The 21,284-nt window shown below is 36.2% G+C and overlaps 2 protein-coding genes across 2 annotated transcripts in view; one reads left to right on the forward strand and one right to left on the reverse strand.

Moving 5' to 3' along the window:
• PKHD1L1 (PKHD1 like 1) overlaps window positions 1-21,284 on the forward strand; it is a 191,211-nt gene that overhangs the window by 106,439 nt on the left and 63,488 nt on the right.
• LOC116276399 (fibrocystin-L) overlaps window positions 975-21,284 on the reverse strand; it is a 33,392-nt gene continuing 13,082 nt past the window's right edge. Inside the window, exons 12-20 of the mRNA XM_031669705.1 lie at window positions 20,162-20,318; window positions 19,562-19,718; window positions 18,205-18,284; window positions 17,605-17,734; window positions 16,109-16,238; window positions 12,625-12,866; window positions 10,221-10,357; window positions 6,860-7,889; window positions 975-5,547 (exon numbers count right to left, since the gene is read on the reverse strand). Coding sequence (XP_031525565.1) covers window positions 5,333-5,547; window positions 6,860-7,889; window positions 10,221-10,357; window positions 12,625-12,866; window positions 16,109-16,238; window positions 17,605-17,734; window positions 18,205-18,284; window positions 19,562-19,718; window positions 20,162-20,318 — 2,278 coding nt within the window. The 3' untranslated portion in view covers window positions 975-5,332. The remainder of the gene's footprint in view (window positions 5,548-6,859; window positions 7,890-10,220; window positions 10,358-12,624; window positions 12,867-16,108; window positions 16,239-17,604; window positions 17,735-18,204; window positions 18,285-19,561; window positions 19,719-20,161; window positions 20,319-21,284) is intronic.

Genomic DNA, 21,284 nt, shown 5'->3' on the forward strand with positions numbered 1-21,284 from the left:
AAAAAAAAAAAAAAAATTTAGGAGGAAGAAGCTAGAAGCAAGATTATAAAATAATCTGTCATTCATTTACTTTTCAAAGTAAAACCAAACAAAATTCCAATGTCATGAGAGAACAAATTCATGAATTTCTATGCTTTATGAGTTAGTATTAATTTTAAAAGATTCACGAGCAGAGGCACCAAAAACTTTCACTACCAAAAAATCCTGAAAAGTATGAAAAGAACTATGACTATAGTTGGATTAGTCATAATTATTGGATTATTGTCCAGCAATAATCCAATGGATTATTGTTCAACAAATATCCACTCCTCTCTTCTCCTTGAGGGCAAAGTAGACTTCCCTGCTTCGTTGATCTTGGCCAATGGGACATTAGTGGAACTGACACTAGCAAATGCTTGAAAAGTGCTTGCTCTGTGAGGCTTGACTTCTTGAGCCTCCCCCAGGTAACTGCTCTCCCTTTGCCTGACACCTGGAACGAGTACATGTGGAGTTACCTGAGCTCAGCCCTTGGCAAGAAGCAAAGTCTCATACTGAAGCAGAGCCTCCCAGTAGAGCCCAGCCTAGATCAATCAACCTAGCCTCTGGACATCTAAGAATAAACGATTGTAGGCTTAAGCTATTGAATTTTGAGATAGTCTGTTGTGAATGGTTAACATAGAAGAGCTGATTAAAATCATCCAAAATCTCTAGAATTTGCTCTTGGATTTGCAGAACTAAATTCCACTGATGTTTTCTTTCTTTTTTCTTTCTTTCTTTTTTTTTTTCTTGAGATGGAGTCTTGATCTGTCACCCAGGCTAAAGTCCAGTGGTATGATCTCGGCTCACTGCAACCTCCACCTCCTGGATTCAAGCAATTCTCCTGCCTCAGCCTCCTGAGTAGCTGGGATTATAGGCATGCGCCACTACACCTGGCTAATTTTTCTGGTATTTTTAGTAGAGACAGGGTTTCACCATGTTGGCCAGGCTAGTTTCGAACTCCTGACCTCAAGTAATCTGCCCACCCTGGCCTCCCAAAGTGCTAGTATTACAGGCATGAGCCACTGCACCCAGCCTCCAGTGAAGTTTTCTGATGCTTGGGATTGCATTTTAACCTGACATTTCTTAATAATTCAGTTTTTAAGTGAAACAAATTTCCACTTTTGTAAGTTGTGTTTTTCCTAATTTTTTAAGCTGCACTCGTTTCAAGTATGTCTGTTTTAAGTGTCTTGGACTGAAATATAAACTCTTTGAAGTTTTTATTTTCTAAAAATAGGATCATTAAGAGTTAGCGTCTCAAGTTAATTTGCCATCTGGTATAACTTTATACATATATTTACATGAAGATACACTATCATGCATGAGATGCTTTGATAAAGATATATAAGGACATATATAAAGTTATAGCGACCCCTTACTTCCCACTAACCTAGTATACTTTTAAACTTTTGTTTCACTTAGCATACACATACAATCAGGACAAGTTATCTTTTTCTGTTTTTAAATTGTAGAAGTAAATAATTTTGTTTGACTTTAATGGAGACCAAAGTAGCCAAGTGTACTTTACTATACAGTTGATTTTTTTTTTTTTTCACACACAGAAGTAAAATGCCTGGTATAGTGTTTTCTCTAATTTGCAATCTGGTCTAAGTATTGCAACTAATTCCATTTAATTCAACACTTGCTGAGTAGTTACTATTTGCAATGTTCTGTGTTGAGCCTTGTGGTGTCAGAAAGGTAAGTTTGTAGATCTTGACTTCTAGGTAGTACAATTTAGTAACTAAATAAAAAATCTTAATTCTTGAAGAGAATAGACCAAAGGGTGCAGAGAAACTTGACAAGAAAGCTATAATCTTATAAATTCAGAAATAACCAGATTTCCTGAATCAAAAAACCAGAATATGAACAAATAAGCAAACAAAAGCTCCTTTTGAAAATCCTCACCGCCACTAAAAATGACCATATAAAGAAAGCTTAGAGATTTGAAAGCTTAGATATTTGAATATTAGTGCTTAAAAATTAATAAAGGAATATATACTTTATTATGTTGTATATTTAAAATAATTTACTTAGGAAGGTTGCACATCTCTGCGTTTCTGTAAAAGTGTATCGTAAATCATGTTTTAATAAAATACTAATGTTCAGTTTACTCACAGGTATGCCATAAAGTATGTAAAAGGATGATTAAATAAAAAACTATTCTATGATACAGCAATGGGAAATACTAAAACATCACTTCATTAGATAAAATAACTTCATTTGCTTTTGATGTTTCGGTTACCTTTTATTTCAGTTTTTATTTGGAAGAAACATTTGTAGATATTTTGTTTAAAATATTTTATTGTACCACAGACTTTAAAAGTTTAAGTAACATCATTCCATTCTGGACATCTATTTATCAGAAGAAAAGCCATGGTTTCTGGGTTTATATTATTAAGGCACTGTGACAGTGGGTATAGCTATTACTCAGATAGCAGGTACATGATCCTTTTAATTCACAGGGGGAAAAAAACTAGAAAAAATGTTTTAAAATTAAATGTAATAATTTATATCATCATAATGAGTGATGGAAGTGGCGCTGCACACTTATGTTTTCTCCTGTAGATCCACTTTTCACCCTTTTCTAACCTGCTCCTTTGCCTTCTGGCTTCTGGTTGGCTTTGGACAGTAGGAAACACAGTAAAGAGAAGAAAGGGAAGGAGAAAGGTGAAAGAGAGGTATTTATTGCCCTGACTCTCACCCTTAGGGAATGTAGGGGGATCTTGATGGGCTCTTGTATCTCTCAACCAAGGGGCACAGCTTCTTTCAGGCAGCCTTCATACAGCTCTGTTTCTGGGTCCATGTAACTGTACCTTCCCTTCATCTTTTCAGGGCCAGCAATGGCAATAGCATTTTCCCCTTACTAGCCCTTTGAAGAGTTCTATTGTAGCTGTTTTCTCAATGCCAGAAGTGCTGGTAGGGGATGGTGCCATGGGATTGTGTTTTTTGATCCCGGTAGGAATAACGGAATCTAAAAGTGGCAGGAGTCAGTGCTTAACCGTTAGATATAAAGGTGGATTTAATTAGCACAATAGTCACTGGGCAGAGGATTAATCAGAGTGTTCTGACCTGCAGGAATCTGTGATAACTGATTGGTTGATCTTGAGATTCCAAAGATTAAATAGAGAGTAGCACATTAAGGTGATATTTGGTGTGCATATAGGAAGAAAACTAATAGAGGTCTTAGATGGCAGAAGTCTAACTCAAATTACCTAGGTAGAAATTCACTGCTTCTGACCTATTTTCTAGATCCAAGCCAATTCACAGACCAAAAGCCTCACCACTGAGTGAAAGAGATCTGTGACCAATTATACTAAGGAAAGAAAAATAACCAGACCTTCCATATTATTAGATCCTAGCTCTAAACTGATGCTAATAATCCTCGAAGTCACCAATGCCAACATGCTAACATGGCCCACCAGCCAGAGTAGGGGCTTATCAAGGGCAAGTGATGGATGAATCTTCACTTAGTCTCACAGTGAGTCCAGTAGGGTCATGGGTACATGTTATGGTTATTTCTCCAGTTCCAGAATGTACAGTGGAAACAGATATATAAAATCTGGTTTGAGTATTTGCAATCTGGTCTGAGTATTGCAACTAATTCCATTTAATTCAACACTTGCTGAGTACTTAGTATTTGCAATGTTCTGTGATGAGTCTTGTGGTGTCAGAAAGATAAGTTTGTAGATCTTACCCTCTAGGTATTCACAGTTTAGTAACTAAATAAAAAATCTTAATTCTTAAAGGGCACAGAGAGACTTGACAAGAAAGCTATTATGTCATAAATTCAGAAATACCTGCCTTCCTGAATCATATATAAAATCTAAAAGACTGCATTCGTTTGAAATGAGGACAGAAGTTGAAATTCTTCTAAGAAATATCTTAATAAGAGAAGCTGACAACATGGAGCGTAATAACAAAATTCCAGCATGTCCTGATGGGTTTGACATAAGTAATTTTAGCAGCTATCATGTGGCTGGTATAACTATGCTAAACATTTTCAAATCTTAATTGGTTTATATTGAGATACATGGTTTAAAATTTTTAAATGGCAAGTCTCTACTTTGTAAATATCATTAAATAGGAAAAAATCAACAATATTGATAGCATTTTAAAGTAACATGAAAGTATTTGCAATACTGATGGGAAATGGTAAATATTGACACTATAAGAGAAAAATAAGTGCACTTGGATTCTGTTATTAAACTCTTTTTCTATACTTATGATTCCTTATAATGTGTTTACACCTTGATGATTACAGTTTTCCATATTGCTGTCAAGAAATTGCAACATTTAGATTTACCCAGAAAATGTAAAAAAACATATTTGATGATGATATTAAGATTTTGTTTAGCAAATCATTGATTCATCAATGCTTTTTCCATTTTTCAGAATCTACAGTCCCTCAGAACAGTGTATATTGTGAGAGTGGATTCATTATAAATAGATATTTTAACTAATAATTTCTAGAGAGATGATGGATGGAATGATAAAGAGATAGAGATATAGATCTGAGCCAGTCAGGGTGGGTTAGGTCAGGTAGAGTGACACTAGACACAGTTAGTAACTGGAAGAATTCCCAAACTGGTTCCCCAACTAATGGAGCAGGGTCAAATATAGTAGTAGGAACTATGTGGATACCCTATACTCTAGGAACCATGTTTGCCACCCCCTTAATTAAATAAAAGCAAGTTTAAATCCTCGAGTTGCTGGTGGGGTGGGGGTAGTGGGGAAATGCAGAGATTAGTGCCATGATTGAAGAATTAAGAAATGTGAGATTCAGGATTTTCACCACATCCCCATTTAGTTAGCTTGCTTGTTTGGCTGGTTTGGCCAGATGAATTATGAACAATGACAGTAAATTAATGCAACATAGTCAGGTAATGATGTCAAGCATATCTGGTGTTACAGGTATTGTACCTTTACTGGAACAAATCAGTAAATCCACAATCCCTGGCACCTGGTAGGCAGCTATTAACCTAGAAAATGCTCCCCCATCCCATCTCAATCAGCAAGGACAATCGAAAACATCTGCCTTGAGTGGCAGAAACACTGCTACATTTTTACTTGCTCCAAGGGCTATGCCAACATTCCTTTCTCTCTATCATAATATTGTCTGGAGGTTTCTTGATAAGCAGAATACTGTGCTAGCCTCTGCATTTATAAAATGCTTCTCAAACACCTACTTTGAGAGTACTATTTGTTTCCTGCTTGGACTCTAATATAAATATTATACTTTCTGCAGTATTTGAACAACCAAGTAACAATGCAAGAAGATGATGACAAAAGTTTAGGAAGATATATTTAAATAAGTTGTTTAAACTAATATATTCCACTTACCGAAAGAGTCTGAAAGAACCACATCCTTTTCAAGCAGAGATACTGGAGAAGGCTGGTTGAACGCTAAACGGTGAAAGCTGACTGAAGCATCACAGACTGATCCAGGGAACCCGATGCTCCACTCAGCTTCCTGAGTACAATGAGAAGGGTCTAGCAATGAGCTGTGTGGAATGATGGTATGTCCTTTGTGCCCTGGGAAACAAACAAACAAAATGTTTTTTATTTCACATTAAGAAACATAAAAAAGGTCTACAATATACAGAATTGTGACCCATAGTACCACTAATACAATCTAAAGGTCTGGGTAATTTTTTGTTTGTTTGTTTGTTTGCATGGGGCAAGAGGATCTCATATAGAAGCATTGCAGTGCCTCTTTGGTTAGGAATGTTATTGTGGATTTAGCTGAAACACAGGGTGTGAAGCACCCATGAGAGTCAAAGTTGGAAATGGGAATTGGGATGAGTAGCCTATTCAAGGACACGGAGGATATAAATCCAGGTGTTATGACTATAAAGCCTTTACTCGAAACTGGTAGACTACCAATTAATGTTCAAAACCTAAACTGAATTAAGCAAATCAATAAACATTACACAAAGCTTCATATACCAAAGGCATCCAAACATTCTCCCTCTTTAAAGTCACAATTAACGACTGTGGATGAAAACTTAAGTTTTGCATTTGAATTTTGAGATGAATCTTCTTTCATCCTTCAGAGTCTTTCAAAAGTAAATCATTACTGTCTATAGGTTTACCTGTCGATTGACTCACAGAGTATGAGGCACATAGCCTTGCTATCTTATTTAGACAGATTTTTATCATTTACAATTTGTAAAAATGCTAAATTCTAGAAATCATGAATATTTACAAAATATTCAAAATGTGACCTACTCCGAACTTGAAATGCTGAAAAAAATTTAACCTACAATGTATATAGAATTTTGTTCTCTTTTGGTATTCTTTGAATAAATTAAAAATTTAGGATTTAGATTGGAAGAAAAGGGTTCACAGCAGGTTTGTGACTTATTTCTTCTCTTAAAAGTATTTTCACAAGGATAGATCCAGTCTGTCTACATTGCTTTTGTAAATAAGCCTGCAATTTATATGTTTCTGGAGCATGACTGGCTGGAGAATTAGTGTAGTGATGTAAGCAGTTTCTTTTCTGTGCAACTTAACTGAGTATAAAATGGAGGCATTCTAAAAGTGAAATGGTTTCCCTTTGTGAACAATGTTTCCATGAATATTGCCCCAAATTTTCTGTTAATTTAAAATCAATTGTGCCAATGCAGGAGAAAAAGGACATATTTGGAGGCTGCCTCTGACAGCTCGGGGCTCTTCCATTAAAGAATGTCTCATCTGTGCCTGGTGCTTGCCTCTGTCATTTAAATTATTAGTAAAGTTTGATATTAGGTAAGATCTGTAATGCACCTAAGTCTGCTTTAACAAATTAACTCTGTGCTAATGTATTTCCAATGGATTTTTATCACGAATTAAAAAGTAACATTACCTGTAAGTGAGCCATCAACATCAATCAATACCATTTCATGTTCCCAGCGAAAGCCGGCCTTGTTTGGTGTGTGAAAATACTGGATGTCAACAAACTTTGCACTCCAACCCCCACATCTGTCATTACAAACTCCAGAGATGGATGTCACTCCCAAAGCTACACAGTTGGGACGGTCAAAGTTCATAAAGTGCACAGAAGATACAGTCAAGCCTTCACTAAATGGGAGAACCAGGCCTTTTGTTGTGCAAAATGCAGACCCCATTCCCAGTTCATCAAGGTGGCCAACTATTTTGGCATTTTTAATCACTGCTCCATTGGTTTCTCCCCACCCTCCAACATAAGGAGCCAGGATCCTCTTAGTCTCGATTCCAGCCTCATAGTTATTCACCATCACAAAGTTATGGAACTGAAGGGCACCTCCATTGACCCATTCAGCTCCTTTTTGACAATTCCAAGTAGTAAGTGAGTTAAATATTGCAGGCACAGGCACGGTAGACGTACAAGATCCTGTTTGCATGGGGAAATATTCCTCAAAGATCCACATTCCAAACCAACCTTGAGAATGGACGGTATTGTTAAAAAATTTGCCAAGGGGAACTCTTTTTTGACAAATGTTTCTGTCATAGGATGGCCCATCAGGGTGGTTGTTCATCCGGTACCAAAAGCCAAAGTGAGTGCCGCCAGCAACAGCATTGTGTTGTATGGTATTGTTTGGGTTGGTGACCCAAAACGCAGCCGGGGTCACATCATCATTCAGTAGACTGGTACTTTGCTGTACAAATACTGCCAAGTTATACTGGAGGATATTGCCATGTTCAATACCGTCTTCTATAAAAAATGCTCCTCCCTTAATATCATATATAATATTCCTCTCAACCAGAAGATGGTGTGTGTTATGGATAGTAACAGCTCTGTTATAGGCCTGGTGAATTGCACAGCCTCTTACGTAAGATTTAAACTGTAAATCTCCAAGCAGGTGCCAATGTATTGGATATCGCCCCAACCGGAAAGCCTGGCCAGCATGGAATACCTGTTAAGCCCAGAAATCACAGTTATTTAGTAATAGCTCAGATGTTGAGCTTGTATTTTCTTGTTTCAAAAAAATCTCAAATTTTATGTTATTATTAATACATTTATTTCTTCTAAAGTTTTCATGTTTATTGTTTGAAAATGTCATTGAACCTCCAACCCACCATGTTTTATACAATGTATAACAGACCACACTTACTACAAAATGAATGAAAGAATATAAAAAGCCATCTTTGACTCTTCTGCTTTTTACCTTGGTATATTAGTAAACTTCTGTGTTTCAGAAAATAAAACATCTTGACAGACTTCTTTTTCTCTTTTACTTTACTTTGCTTCTTATGGAATAATAAGAAACATTTCTTGAATGTTTTATGTGTGCCAGATGTTGTGCTCCTTTGCATGCATGATCCTAGTCTTTGCCATAATCCCCTAAAGTAGGCACTTACCATTGACTTCATTTTACAGATTAATAAATGGAAGTTTAGAAAGGCTGAGTATCTTGTTTATGGTTACGAAGTTCCATTTAAACCCAAGTTGGTCTAACTCTAGAGCTGGTGCTCTTAATCACGGGGCTGTGCATTCTTTCAAATGGTCTATGATTTAATAATTTAATACAGAGGATACCAGTGTGTCTGTGTGCATGTATACGTGCATGCGTGCATGCGTGTGAGCATGCACAGGTGTGTCATATAATCTCATGGGGTAATGAAATAAAACATTAGGTCCACTATTTTTGTTGTCCATCTAAAACTAAAAATTAACCATTATTAATATTCGATATTCAGATCAAACTAGCAATCTCACTTAGTCCATATCTCAGATGTCACATGTAACATATCTCAGGAGGAGGGAAGTTTACAAAATGGAGGTGCTGACTATGTCACCATCAATGCAGTCGCAGTGTGCCCGGTTTAACGGATTTATGGATTTTATTATCCCTTCCTCCCTCCCTTCCTTCCTTCTACTGAATACATGATAAAAACTATGCCAAACCCTGATTATACAGCCTGAATATAAATAAGATACATGGGAGTTTCTAATGTCATAGCAATAATATGCATATTTAAGTATTTGTTTAATTTATAATCAACTGAGAATCTACTATATGCCATGCATTGTTCCAGGGAATCAGCAGAGAACCATAAAGACAACATCTGTAAAATAATAGAGCTTATGTTCTAGAGGAAGAGATTGAAAATAAATAAAAATAGATATCCTGTTAGGAGTTATGTATAAATAAAGTAAATAGGAGTTTGGGTGGCAATTTTAAATAAAAGTGGTGAGGAAAGTCCTCTCTGGAGTGATTACACTCGTCAAAAGATCTGACTGAAATAGGGGTATAAGCCATGCAAGTATTTGGTGGAGGAGGATTCCAAGCAGAATGAAAAGCAAGTACAGGCTGGGCATGGTGGCTCACGCCTGTAATCCTAGCACTTTGGGAGGCCGAGGCAGGCAGATCACAAGGTCAGGAGATCGAGACCATTCTGGCCAACATGGTGAAACCCTGTCTCTACTACAACTACAAAAATTAGCTGGGTGTGGTGGTGCACACCTGTAGTCCCAGCTACTTGGGAGGCTGAGGCAGGAGAATCACTTGAACCCGGGAGGTGGAGGTTGCAGTGAGCCGAGATCGTGCCACTGCACTCCAGCCTGGCAATAGAGTGAGACTCCGTCTCAAAAATAAATAAATAGATAAACAAATAATGAAAAGCAACTATGAAGGACCTGAGATAGGAATGTGCTTGACATGATCACATAAGGGGTCCTCTATTACTAGCATGGCACAAGAAAGGCATAGGGTCGTAGAAGATAAATCAGAGGGCATCTCTGGGTCAGATCACATGGTTCCTATGGGATGGACTTAGACCTGTTGTTTTACGTATACTATGAAGCCACTGAAGGATTCTGAAGAGGGGTGTAACAAGATATGATTTATGGTTTTAAAATTTTACTTTGACTGAAGTGTGGAGACTCTATTAGAGCAAGGTGGGAGCAGGAAGACCAGGTAGGAGAAAATCACAGCAGTCCAGGTGGGAGGAGATAGTGGCTCAGGCTCAGGGTCAGGTGGAGGTATGGAAAGAGACTGGATTCTGGATACAGCATTTTGTGGGTAGAGAAGATAGAATTGCTGATGAATTTGATTTGGGGTGTGAGAAAATTTGAGAAACAAAATTTTGGTATGATCAAATGGGTATATTAAAATTGTTTACTTATGTATCTGTCTCCCCTATCAGATTCTAAGTAGCATTGACAAACAGCAGGAGCTCAATACATATTTATCGTATGGATAACCTTGAGAAAACCACTGTGATTTAGTAATAATGCCTCTCACCTCTACATATTCTATTCTCCCAGTTACCATGTTAGCACCAGGTACAGGAGCATGAAACATAATACAGCCTCCAAATTGGTCACTTCCTATTTCTTCTCCAAACTTTCCTTGGAGACAGGTCTGTGTAGCAAATTCTCCTTTAAAACAGTTTTTAAAGCATCATTAAAAAACATGTCAGAATCCTCCTATATTGAGGATTTGAATCCTCAATTTGAATTTCTCATAAGTAGTTGTATCATTTGATTCACTTATAATCTCAACCTCATCCTAGAACATAGTTATTTGTATTCACATCATTTCCTCTTTCAGATAGCAAGATAGGTAAGTACCTTGTCTTGTTCAACTTTGTATTCCCTAAAGTACTTACACAGTATTTTTCAGAGAAGATACTAAACAAATATTTGAATGATCAAGGGAATATTGATAATGGGATTCAGTTTTATTATTTCTGAAGCCTTCCCCAAGATTTGAGGATTAACATAATCAATGCAATTTTACATTTGTAGAACATGAGAATATGCATTATGTCACTTACTTTTTACAACCATAGTAAATAGAACAGAAAGTGTTCTTAATTTAAACAGGATGAAACTGGGTTTCATGTACATTGTGAGACTTGATGCAGATGAACTGGAATGAGAACGTGGCTCACTTGACATCAAATCCCATGAGCTTTGTCTTATACTTCTTTTTGAAGAAAAGGCTATTATTTAAGCTGCATCAGTTATTATTCAACTACTTATAGTATTGTAATGATATCAATGATTACTTCAAATATTTAAAAGAGAACTTGTAAGATGCATTATGCTTCCTGCTATAGATATGAGAGCTGTGATAAACATCATTAAAATTCACCAATATCCATTTCCCTTCTATTTCTGGGTATATGGGGTTTGCACTAACTCACTCTCTTCAAGTTAGACACAGCCATGGAATCAGTTCTGACCAATGACCCTTGAGTATAAGAAACACCTATCACTTTGAGACCAAAGCAATTAGTTGCTAGTGCTTTACGCTTCAGCAATCTCCTCTCCTGCCTCAGAGATCACAGAAGCCCATGCTGAGATAGATCCTTCATAAGCCTGGATCTCAAGGCAATTATAATGAGAAGAGCCCACCTGTTGACCCATATGGGACACATGTAGTATGAATGAGAAATAAACTTTTTTTTTTTTTCTTTTTTTTGAGATGTAGTCTCGCTCTGTCGCCCAGGCTGGAGTGCAATGGTGCGATCTCGGCTCACTGCAAGCTCCGCCTCCTGGGTTCACGCCATTCTCCTGCCTCAGTCTCCCAAGTAGCTGGGACTACAGGTGCCCGCCACCGCACCTGGCTAATTTTTTTGTATTTTTTAGTAGAGACGGGGTTTCACCGCGTTAGCCAGGATGGTCACAATCTCCTGACCTCGTGATCCGCCCTCCTGGGCCTCCCAAAGTGCTGGGACTGCAGGCGTGAGCCACCGCGCCCGGCCATGAAATAGACTTTTATATTTTAAATCACTGACATTTTGGGCTTGTTGATAAATAGAGCATAACCTAGTCCAGTGGTTCTTAACTGAGGCCAATTTTGCCCCCAGGGAACATTTTTGCAAAGTCTGCAAATGCTTTTGGGTGTCACAGTTGTTGGAGGAGGCTACTAGAATTTAGTTGGTAGATGCCAAGTGTGCTGTTAAACATTCTGTGATGGACAGGACGGTGCCCCACAGCAAAGAATTATCTGAGCCAAAGTACCAACAGTGCTGACTTTGAAAAACTCTGACTTAGCCTACCCCCACTGGCTCAGATCTATATATCTATAGATTTTTCCCCCCCATCATTCCATCTATCCATTTGTCTGTCTATCCATCATCAGTCTAGGAATTAATTAAAATATCTTTCTACAGTATATCTACTCTCACACTGTTCTGATAAACTGCAAATTCTGGAAAATTGAAAAAGTCCTGATGAATCAAAGATTTGCTAAACGGAATCTTTGTATCACTATCAAATACAGTTCTCCATATTTTCTGAGTAAATCTAAATAACGCAGTTTCTTGCTGGCAATACGTAAAACTAATCATCAGGGTCTAATCTAAACATAATAATGAATCACAAGTATAGGAAGAGAATTTATCAACAGAAACCAAGTGCACTTATTTCTCCCATTATAGTGTCAGCATTAACCACTTTTCTTCAATATATTCAAATATCTTCATGTTACTCACAAATACTATCAGCATTTTCAAATTTCCATATTTAATTATATTTACAAGATATTTAAAGGTATCTTATAATAAGATTAATATCACTAAATTATATTTAATGATATTTACAATGAAATACATTGAAATAATGTATTTCAACATATACCATTAAATTTTAGAACTATATGGCATGATTATACCAACCACGAGAGCTGCTAAAATTACCTGTGTCAAACCCATCAGGACATGCTGGAATTTTGTCATTCCACTCAACATTATCAGATCCTCTTATTAAAATATTTCTTGTAAGAATTCCAACTTCTGCTCTTGCTTCAAACAGAGTTCCATCAGGGAGTGTGACCGTAATTCCTAAGTGTGTGTAATTTAGTGGATTACTTAGTGTTATGTTTATGCCATCAGCAGATACAGCCGCAATGGTCCTTTTTTCATTCTCTCCTTGACTGTGTCTGTAAAAATTTTAACAAAACATGTTCAAAATTAATATTAATTGACATAACATATTGTTTTGGTATATTTGCTTTATTCATTTTAAATGCTGCTTTGAAAAAACAGGAAACTATTCTTATGTCATATAATATTCTGAACAGAAATTAGAATAAAATATTTTATTCTTGCTTTATTAACTAAGTTTTACAAATATTTTCAATTCAATTAAATATTTTTCAAGTTCTACATTCGTTCCTAGAACTGGATTAGCTTATTAAAAGTATTTGGAAAACTATTCATTTATAATGTGGAGGATCATACTCAGTGGTTCTCAGTTGAGGATGATTTTATTCCTCCCAGGGGACATTTAGCAATGCCTGAAGACATTTTTGGTTATTACAATTGGGGGCTGCTACTGGCATCTAGTAGGTAGAGGCAGGGGTGTTTCTAAGCATCCCATGATACACAGGATTTCCCCAACATAACAAAGGTGATCTGGTCCAAAATGTCCGTCATGCACAAGTTGAGAACCTTTACAAAGGGGAGTCACTGAAGGTTCCTGAACAGGGAAAAGAAATGATTGAGTTGAAGTTTAGATCTCATTTTTACCATTCCTCCAAATATACCCCAAATTCCAGTCACAGCAGAAAGAATTTGCCAATTCTATAATGTATACATTCATGCATTTAGTCATCCAACAAACATTTATTGAGGGTCTAACCTGCATTTTAGGCATGGAACTAGGCACTGGGGATGCCAAGTGGAAAATTTCCCTGATTTTAAGGAGACAAGTGTGTCAGTGCTTGATTGTATAATATATTATCTACTAAAGTGTGATTGCTGCTGTTAACAAAGGTAAGCCTAAGGGAGTTACCTCTGTGTTTTCCCAACATTTTCTTTTGACCCTTCTCTCCCTTGGCAAATCCTTTCCCTCCTTTAAATGGCAGTTCGAATGACAGTGCCATATGTGAAATAGATTCAAAGCAGCTCTCTCAACTTTCCCAACCCTACTTCTGCATTCTCAATACACTCTGCATAATGCTCCGTTAATGCTCAGAGCAACCACGCTGCAGTCCTATGAGATATCTATCTTTCTGTCCCTTCCGCTGACTTGTCTGCTCTTCTAGGAATGAGACCCATTGAAATCATTTTATATGCTGAGCACTTAGTACAGCACCTGTCACAACTCAATAACAGGTTTTGATTGATTGAACAAATTAATGCAGAATGAATTCGTGGGGGTAACAAAGTGAAATGGAGCCCAAAAAGGAAGGTGATGTAATATTCCAGGTGTGAGAGGCTGAGAACCTAAATCAAACTGAGAGCAGAGAAAGCTGATGAGGGACATGCCAAGAGCAGACCAAAAGAACTTGGTGATGCAAAGGAAATAATGAACGATGATAATTACAAGGTCATGAAAAAGATTTGTGAAGAAGAAAACTAGAATGCAGGGGTTTAAAGAAAGAAAACAAAGGATAGTAAGGATAAAATAGAAGAAATGAGCATATAATATATAAGCAGTTTACAACTCTAAAATAAAGGATTAAAAAAAAGAAAGATGCTACAGGAGACAGGAAAACAAAGCTGTTTATCAAGATAATGGGTGGATGGGGACAAGAATCATTGCAAAAGATGCAGGGAAGGAATTGTAGGGGAGGGGCAGGGAGAGGTGGAGATTAAGGATGCTTAGAGATAAGGGTGAACCAGTGGTACAAGATCTCAGAGGTGGTATGCAAAAAGGCTTTAGATTAGCCTCTCTTGAATTTTCCTGAATTCGGATGATACAATGATTTCTTTAGAAAAGAAGTTCTGAAAAGCATTTTCATATATTGTATGTACCTAAACACATCTTTCCTTCCTTTGTTGTAATATAACAACACTAAGTGTAACAAGCACTTAGTTTGAGCCAAGTTCTGCTTTTACTGCTTTACACTTATTAACTAATGTAATCCTTACTAATAACATTCCAATTTTACTGAAGCACAGAAAGGTAAAATAATATAACTACAGAACTAGTAAGTGGTATTGCTGGGAGCTAGACACAGACAAACTGACTTTTGAAGGCATTTTCTTAACCACTGACTTTTGAGGGCATTTTCTTAACCACTGTCTTTGCAAACTATCAAATAGGATTTATCAAGGACACAGTGAACAATTAGATTTGGTGGGAAACTCCTTAATTCTTGTTTCTGAAAATTAAATAGCCCCATTCTAAACCCTAAAGCTACCCTTTCATTTCATACAAAAAACCATAAATGAAGATTTTCTATTCTGTTAGTAAACCCTGTCATTTTCCTGCTTTTTTATTTTGCCTTTATATAATTAAAATTTCTTCCAAGGGCAGAACAAAATGAGCACTAAAGCTAAGTATATATTTAACTCTTCCTAATAACTGCAAGTCTATTTTTAATATGGAATACGGCAAACTCAAAATGCCATTTTGAATTTTAAATTTAAGCTGAATCATGGCCTTAATAAAATTTAGCTGTTTCTTATCATAAATCACTGTTTGTTTCCTAATAATCACAACCATATTCAATTTCACTATTATCTATAATTTGAACAATAAAGCGAAAATAATGCTTCTCTTGCCCCTACCCCCATGATACTTGGTGGTATTATGTTACTTTCTGTCTTTTATGTCTTATTTGCTAAAATATGTAATTAAACAGAAATTAAGGGTCATAGTTTCAGTTTTAAAATAACAGGCACCTAAAAGGTTATGTGAATCATCACTTTTCATATAATGATTTCTTCTCTTTTATTTAGTCATTACTGACAATTTTGCTCCATGGGAGCCACTGCTAAGGCTATAAGATAAGAGAGTTCACTGGCTGCTTTCAAACGTGTTCTTTAGTGACTCACACTAAGAAGCTCATTTACATTTTTGCATTCATTAAGGTATGTATTTAAAACTCTAAGATATTTTCAAATTACTTTTAGTAGTCAAACGCTTCTTTTTTCCAAACAGATTCTTACATGGGAGCCAAACCATGTAAAACATACATTTTACTAGGACATAGTTATTTCATAAGTTCAAATTTATATTTTTTCTTATTGTAAATCTATCAATTATAATGCAATACAAATGGGATCAACCTAATGTTAACACTTGGCAAATCTGTATTTGGCTGTTCATGTTTCTTTATTAGAGTTTTCAAGTTTAAACCAAATAGTCATGCACCATCTGAATTGTCCCTCTTTATACAGTGTAAAAATTTCTTTTCTAAATACATATCATTAAGCCCAGAAGACATCATACCTGTGTCCTGTGCTTGCAATTACAATGTTATCTCCTGGCTTCCATGTTACTGCTTCTTGTAAAATTAAAATTCTTTCCCCTGCCTTTGCAGTATGAGCCAAGCGAGTCCAGATCACAGGAACAGGCACACCTAGAACCAACGTACACACTGAGTATTTCTTTACATGTGTTTGATTGGTTATTGAGAACTTTATGCATTTTAATCTTTTCCTAAATTGAATCAGTGTTGGAAAGGTTCATTTTGCCTTAGCATTTCATACATTTCTCCAAGAAGAAATATGTAGAATGCTTGCTTTATAAAAGTAACAATTGTGTTTGTAATAACATGCATATGACTATAAAACTTTTCAAAAACATTCTTCTGCAATGATATACCCTATTTATAACCATCTTTTTTTTTTCACAGGGACACAATGTAAATGGGTGTGATAATATTGACAAAAAGCAGAAGTCTATTGTCTTTGTCATTATTGATAGGAATTTGTTAAACTAATAATCTGGAGTCAAATGTAGACTTTTCTAAGAAATTACGTAGTATACATAGTGAGCCCCATGTAGGACTTTTATGATAATAAGGTATCATGTTTATGGTATTCTAAATTCATAAAAGGGATAGATTATTGCAATGTAGAAGACTTCAATATAAAAAAGATTCACACCATGCTTTCTTTAAATAGTATGTTGCCCTGGTACCTCAAACATGATCAAAATCATTTTTGGTTGCTGACAGTGTTCTAGGATATAGTTATAGAAATCTACAACTATAAATTTCTTGTTATATTTCAGAGAGACCCCATTTTCAGATACAAATATAAGAAATTACATTCTTCTGCTTCTAGACTTAGTCTTTTTATATAGATAAATAAATAAAGTAAACAGGCAATCACAGACAGGTACTACAGTTACTGTAAAATGAAATGAGAAGAGCCTGGAGGCCTATAGAAAGGGGGAAGAGGAGGAATGTAGAAAAGGCCCAGAAAGACTTTCCCAAGTGTGACCTTGGTTGAGACAGAGACAGAGTCTCACTCTGTCACCCAGCCTGGAGTACAGTGGTGCGATCTTGGCTCACTGCAGCCACCGCCTCCTGGGTTCAAGTGATTCTCCTGCTTCAGCCTCCTAAGTAGCTGGACTTACAGGTATGCACCACCATGCCTGGTTAAATTTTGTATTTTTAGTAGAGACAGGGTTTTGCCATGTTGGCCAGGCTGGTATGGAACTCCTGGTCTTAGGTGATCCACCTGCTTTGGCCTCCCCAAGTGCTGGGATTACAGTTATGAGCCACCACGCTTGGCCTGGTTCTGAGTCTTGATGTCTGGGCCAGCCTTGCTTGGATGTGGGAAAGAAGGAAGGGGTTAATAGGGGATATCTAAAGACATGAGAAGCCTAACACACTTTTACTTTGCCACAGGATAAATTATAATTATCACAGGATAATTATCCCTGGTGTCCTGGTGAGTCTTTCTCTACCAACTCCCTTAGCCACTTGGCCACAGTACCGTGCAGATCCAGGATTCCCTCCCGCACAGCCAGTGTTTTGGCACCATAGACAGGAAGCTCAGGAGATCGCAGGTGCCCATGCAAGGTAATGACAGCCTTGTGTTGGAATGGGGATGTCTCTGTCCCAATCTGCAAAAGATGTCACAAATGCTATTCAGAAAATTAAAACCCCAAATCCACAATTCTAATTACACAAAAGTTGTTCTTTTCTATCTTCTCTTCTCTTTTGAGAATTAATTGCTCAGTTGTTCATATCTTTCTTTGGAAAGATAAAACTTTAATTTTCTAGTGAGCCAAATACACTATGCCAGACCTTTGAAAGGTATACTGATTGACTTTAGCCACATCTAAGAGTTAATTCTTTCCTGTTCTATTTTAAATTCTGCTCTATGGGAATACACTACTATCTTCCCATTAAAAACACAATATTCTGGGAAACTTTTATCCCTACATGAAGGATTTTATACCAAAAACAGAGACCTAAACAAAAATAAACTTAGGAGAGGTTGGTATAATTAACTATCCATTTTACACATAGTATTTTAAAAAAGGAATGGAGAAAGGTTAAAAATGAACATGTATTATGTTCTTTTGAATACCTGAAGAATGCCTCCATCTGTAATTAGAATATTTTCTGCCTGGAGTTCAATGTCAGCTTCATCAAATATTAGAGTTCCACCTATGAATCATAGAATTTTAAAATACATCACAAGGAAAAGTCTTGTTAAAAGTTACCTATTAAATTACTCATTACAATTTAACATAATAATTATTAAATTATACAGTAAATTAAACTTTAATTCCTCATTCAAGTTCTGCTATTGTTATGCATGTAACTTCACTTCAGTTCTTTGGCAACATAAAAACATAAAAACTCCAGACAAGACAGTGGGAGTTTACAGACAATCAAATTCCAGGGAAGATTACTTTCCCTCGAACATTGGGAAAGTAGCTTATTTTAGATGCTACTAAATAGCTCAGCTATGCAAATTCGTTCTACAAAGACAGCACCTCAAAATATAAATTAATAATGAAAGCATTTAAAGAAAAGCATGTTTATAAAAACGGTTATAATGTCAACATTAGCTCTGAACTTTTACCCATTAATTTGCACTGTCAACAGCTATAGCCTGATCAGCATTATTAAAGATCATACCAAGATACATTTTTATGAGACTAGTGTAAATTTGTAAGTAGTAAAATTTTATTTGTCCAAAGGTCCAATATTTAATAACTTCAAAAACCTGAAACTTTTCTATTTTCCCCGAAGTTAAAAATAGTACAATAACAATGCAGGAGTCTTCCGATGGCTCAGCTGTTATGGCAAAGTTTCTACACTAAATCCTCAAGCAGTCTACTCTTACCAATTAATGATTCTTTTACATGCAATTATCACAGTCATGGTTATTTAGTTTTCTACAGTAAAAAACAAAATACAGCAGCAGAGACAACCCCAGGCAACAACAGAAACAGGTTCATAGGGAAAGGTGAAAATCACAACCTATCTTCCAAAGGGAGTCAAGGGGATCATTTAGGACAAATCTCTATGACTTTTTAACTCTTGGGACCCATTACATCAGTGTTTTTCAAAGTGGAAAATGCCTTTTTTGTTGTGAGCTACTGAAAGTGGGCGGGCATGCTCACACCTCCCCACTTTGTTATTGAACCAAAAGTTTCATAAAACAACATTTACTTTTAAAAGGTACTTACTCATATGCATGCAATCCATTCTTATGCTTTCTATCCTATTTAATTTTTAAAATGCTGGCTGCAACACATTAAATAATATCATAACCACAAATGGATTGCAATACTCAATTTAGAAAGCCCAGGACTACACTGTGTACTAAAAATATGATGCAACTATGGATGTTCTTAATTGTGGACTTTGATTAAATCAGTTTCACAGAAATATTTCTCAGGCAGAGTCTAATGAACAGATATTCAGAAATTTACCCTGAATAAGCAACATTTTCAAAATAGGGGTGCTTTGATCCAGCAGAATGGTCTGTCCTTTTGTAATAACAACAAGAGACCCTTCTTCTGGGGGAGATTGTCCCCCCCATGAGAAATTGGAGGACCAAGCATCAATATAAAGAAAGTCAGCATTATCCTGTAATAGAACATAGGAGACCTTAAAATTTAGGGATTTTACCAGAGTTTTTCATTCGATTTTTCAAAAAGCTTTTTATTACAATATAAATATATTTATATTGCATAGTAAATATATGTAATATATACAAACAATAAGCATTTTATTAATAAAATCTAACCTACTTAAAATGTGTTATAATTGCCTCTTGGTTTATTTCACAATAATGATCAAGTTTAAAAAGTCTATTACCAATTACCCCACAACTCAGAAAAATAAAAAATCTAAAATAATAAAAATTTTAGGAAAAGCAACAAAAAACATAAGCTACTTTAAATTTATTATAGTCACAGCTCAGTTATTTTTTTGGAGATATTAAAGTAAAACAACCATTACCAATTAGCCCACCTCCCATAATGCTAGTTTTCTGTTGCTGTGATTACTATACCCAACAGCACTATTACCAGTTTGGCCATGCCGACACCTCTGATGTGGACACGAACTGGAGCCCACCCTGAGGGAGTATGGGCATCTGTCATGCAGATGATGTGTGTCTTGTTGGAATACTCAACATCACATTTGGCTTCAGCTATAGTGATATGAACATCCTCTACATTTTCACTGTAAAAAAAGAGGGAACACATAACATGTATGTTTTTCCCAAACTTCTAGATCACGCTGTCAAACCCTTTTATTCCTACATATTATTGCAAAAAATAAATAAATAAATAAATAAATAAATAAATAAATAAACCTGATTCTATCAGCCACCAAAGTGCAGATTGATGCTTTTTTCTGATACTAAGATTTCAAAATATTTATTGAAAAAAAAAGTAAACAAAGAGGTTAAGAGTCCAGAAAATAGGACTGTAAATAGCCAGTGTTCCAGTGTTGGGGAAAATAAAGCAGTGATTTTTGTTGTTGTTCAGTGGTTCTATGTTGATCTCCCAACAGGTACTTTTAAAAGAGATTTTCAAGGATCACTTGTCCATGTGACATTTTTATCATGTTTGTGGACTTTAGAACTTAACCTCCAGGTAAAAATGCAAGTCAAAGGTAATCACAACTGCTTGAGGAGTTACAATGAGCTTCTGTGGTGTATGTGATCTGGTGTTTTGACTTCAGCCTTCCCCATCTGAATAATGATGGTAACGCAGTGCACAAACTTGAGCCAAATGATGAGTATGTTTAAGAAAAAGAAACTTGACCAATTACAGTGGAATAGACTTGCTGTATGGAAAGGTGTTTCTTTGACCCAATGAAGCAGATCATGGCTGGAGATAAGATGGTGGGGAAAGCATATCAAGAAGGGGATTTATATTTGTGATGCTACATACTAGGATTGGGGGCAAGTTGTCTAACCTGTTTAATCTGTCTTCTAACCATAAAATGAGATAAAAACATCTCAGGAAGTAAGGCAGGATGTCTCTGTGGGTAGGCAAGTGGTTGCCACAAAATAAATACTCAGTAAATGTTAGCAATTAGTACTATTTTTGCCTTAAGCATAAGTTACGAGCATATAAGTACACATTACATGACTGTATTTCCACACTGTCCAGGCATAGGAGAAAGCAGGTGTAATGGCTC

Source organism: Papio anubis, chromosome 8 (genome assembly GCF_008728515.1).
Source record: "Papio anubis isolate 15944 chromosome 8, Panubis1.0, whole genome shotgun sequence".
In the NCBI taxonomy this organism is placed as follows: Eukaryota; Metazoa; Chordata; class Mammalia; order Primates; family Cercopithecidae; genus Papio; species Papio anubis.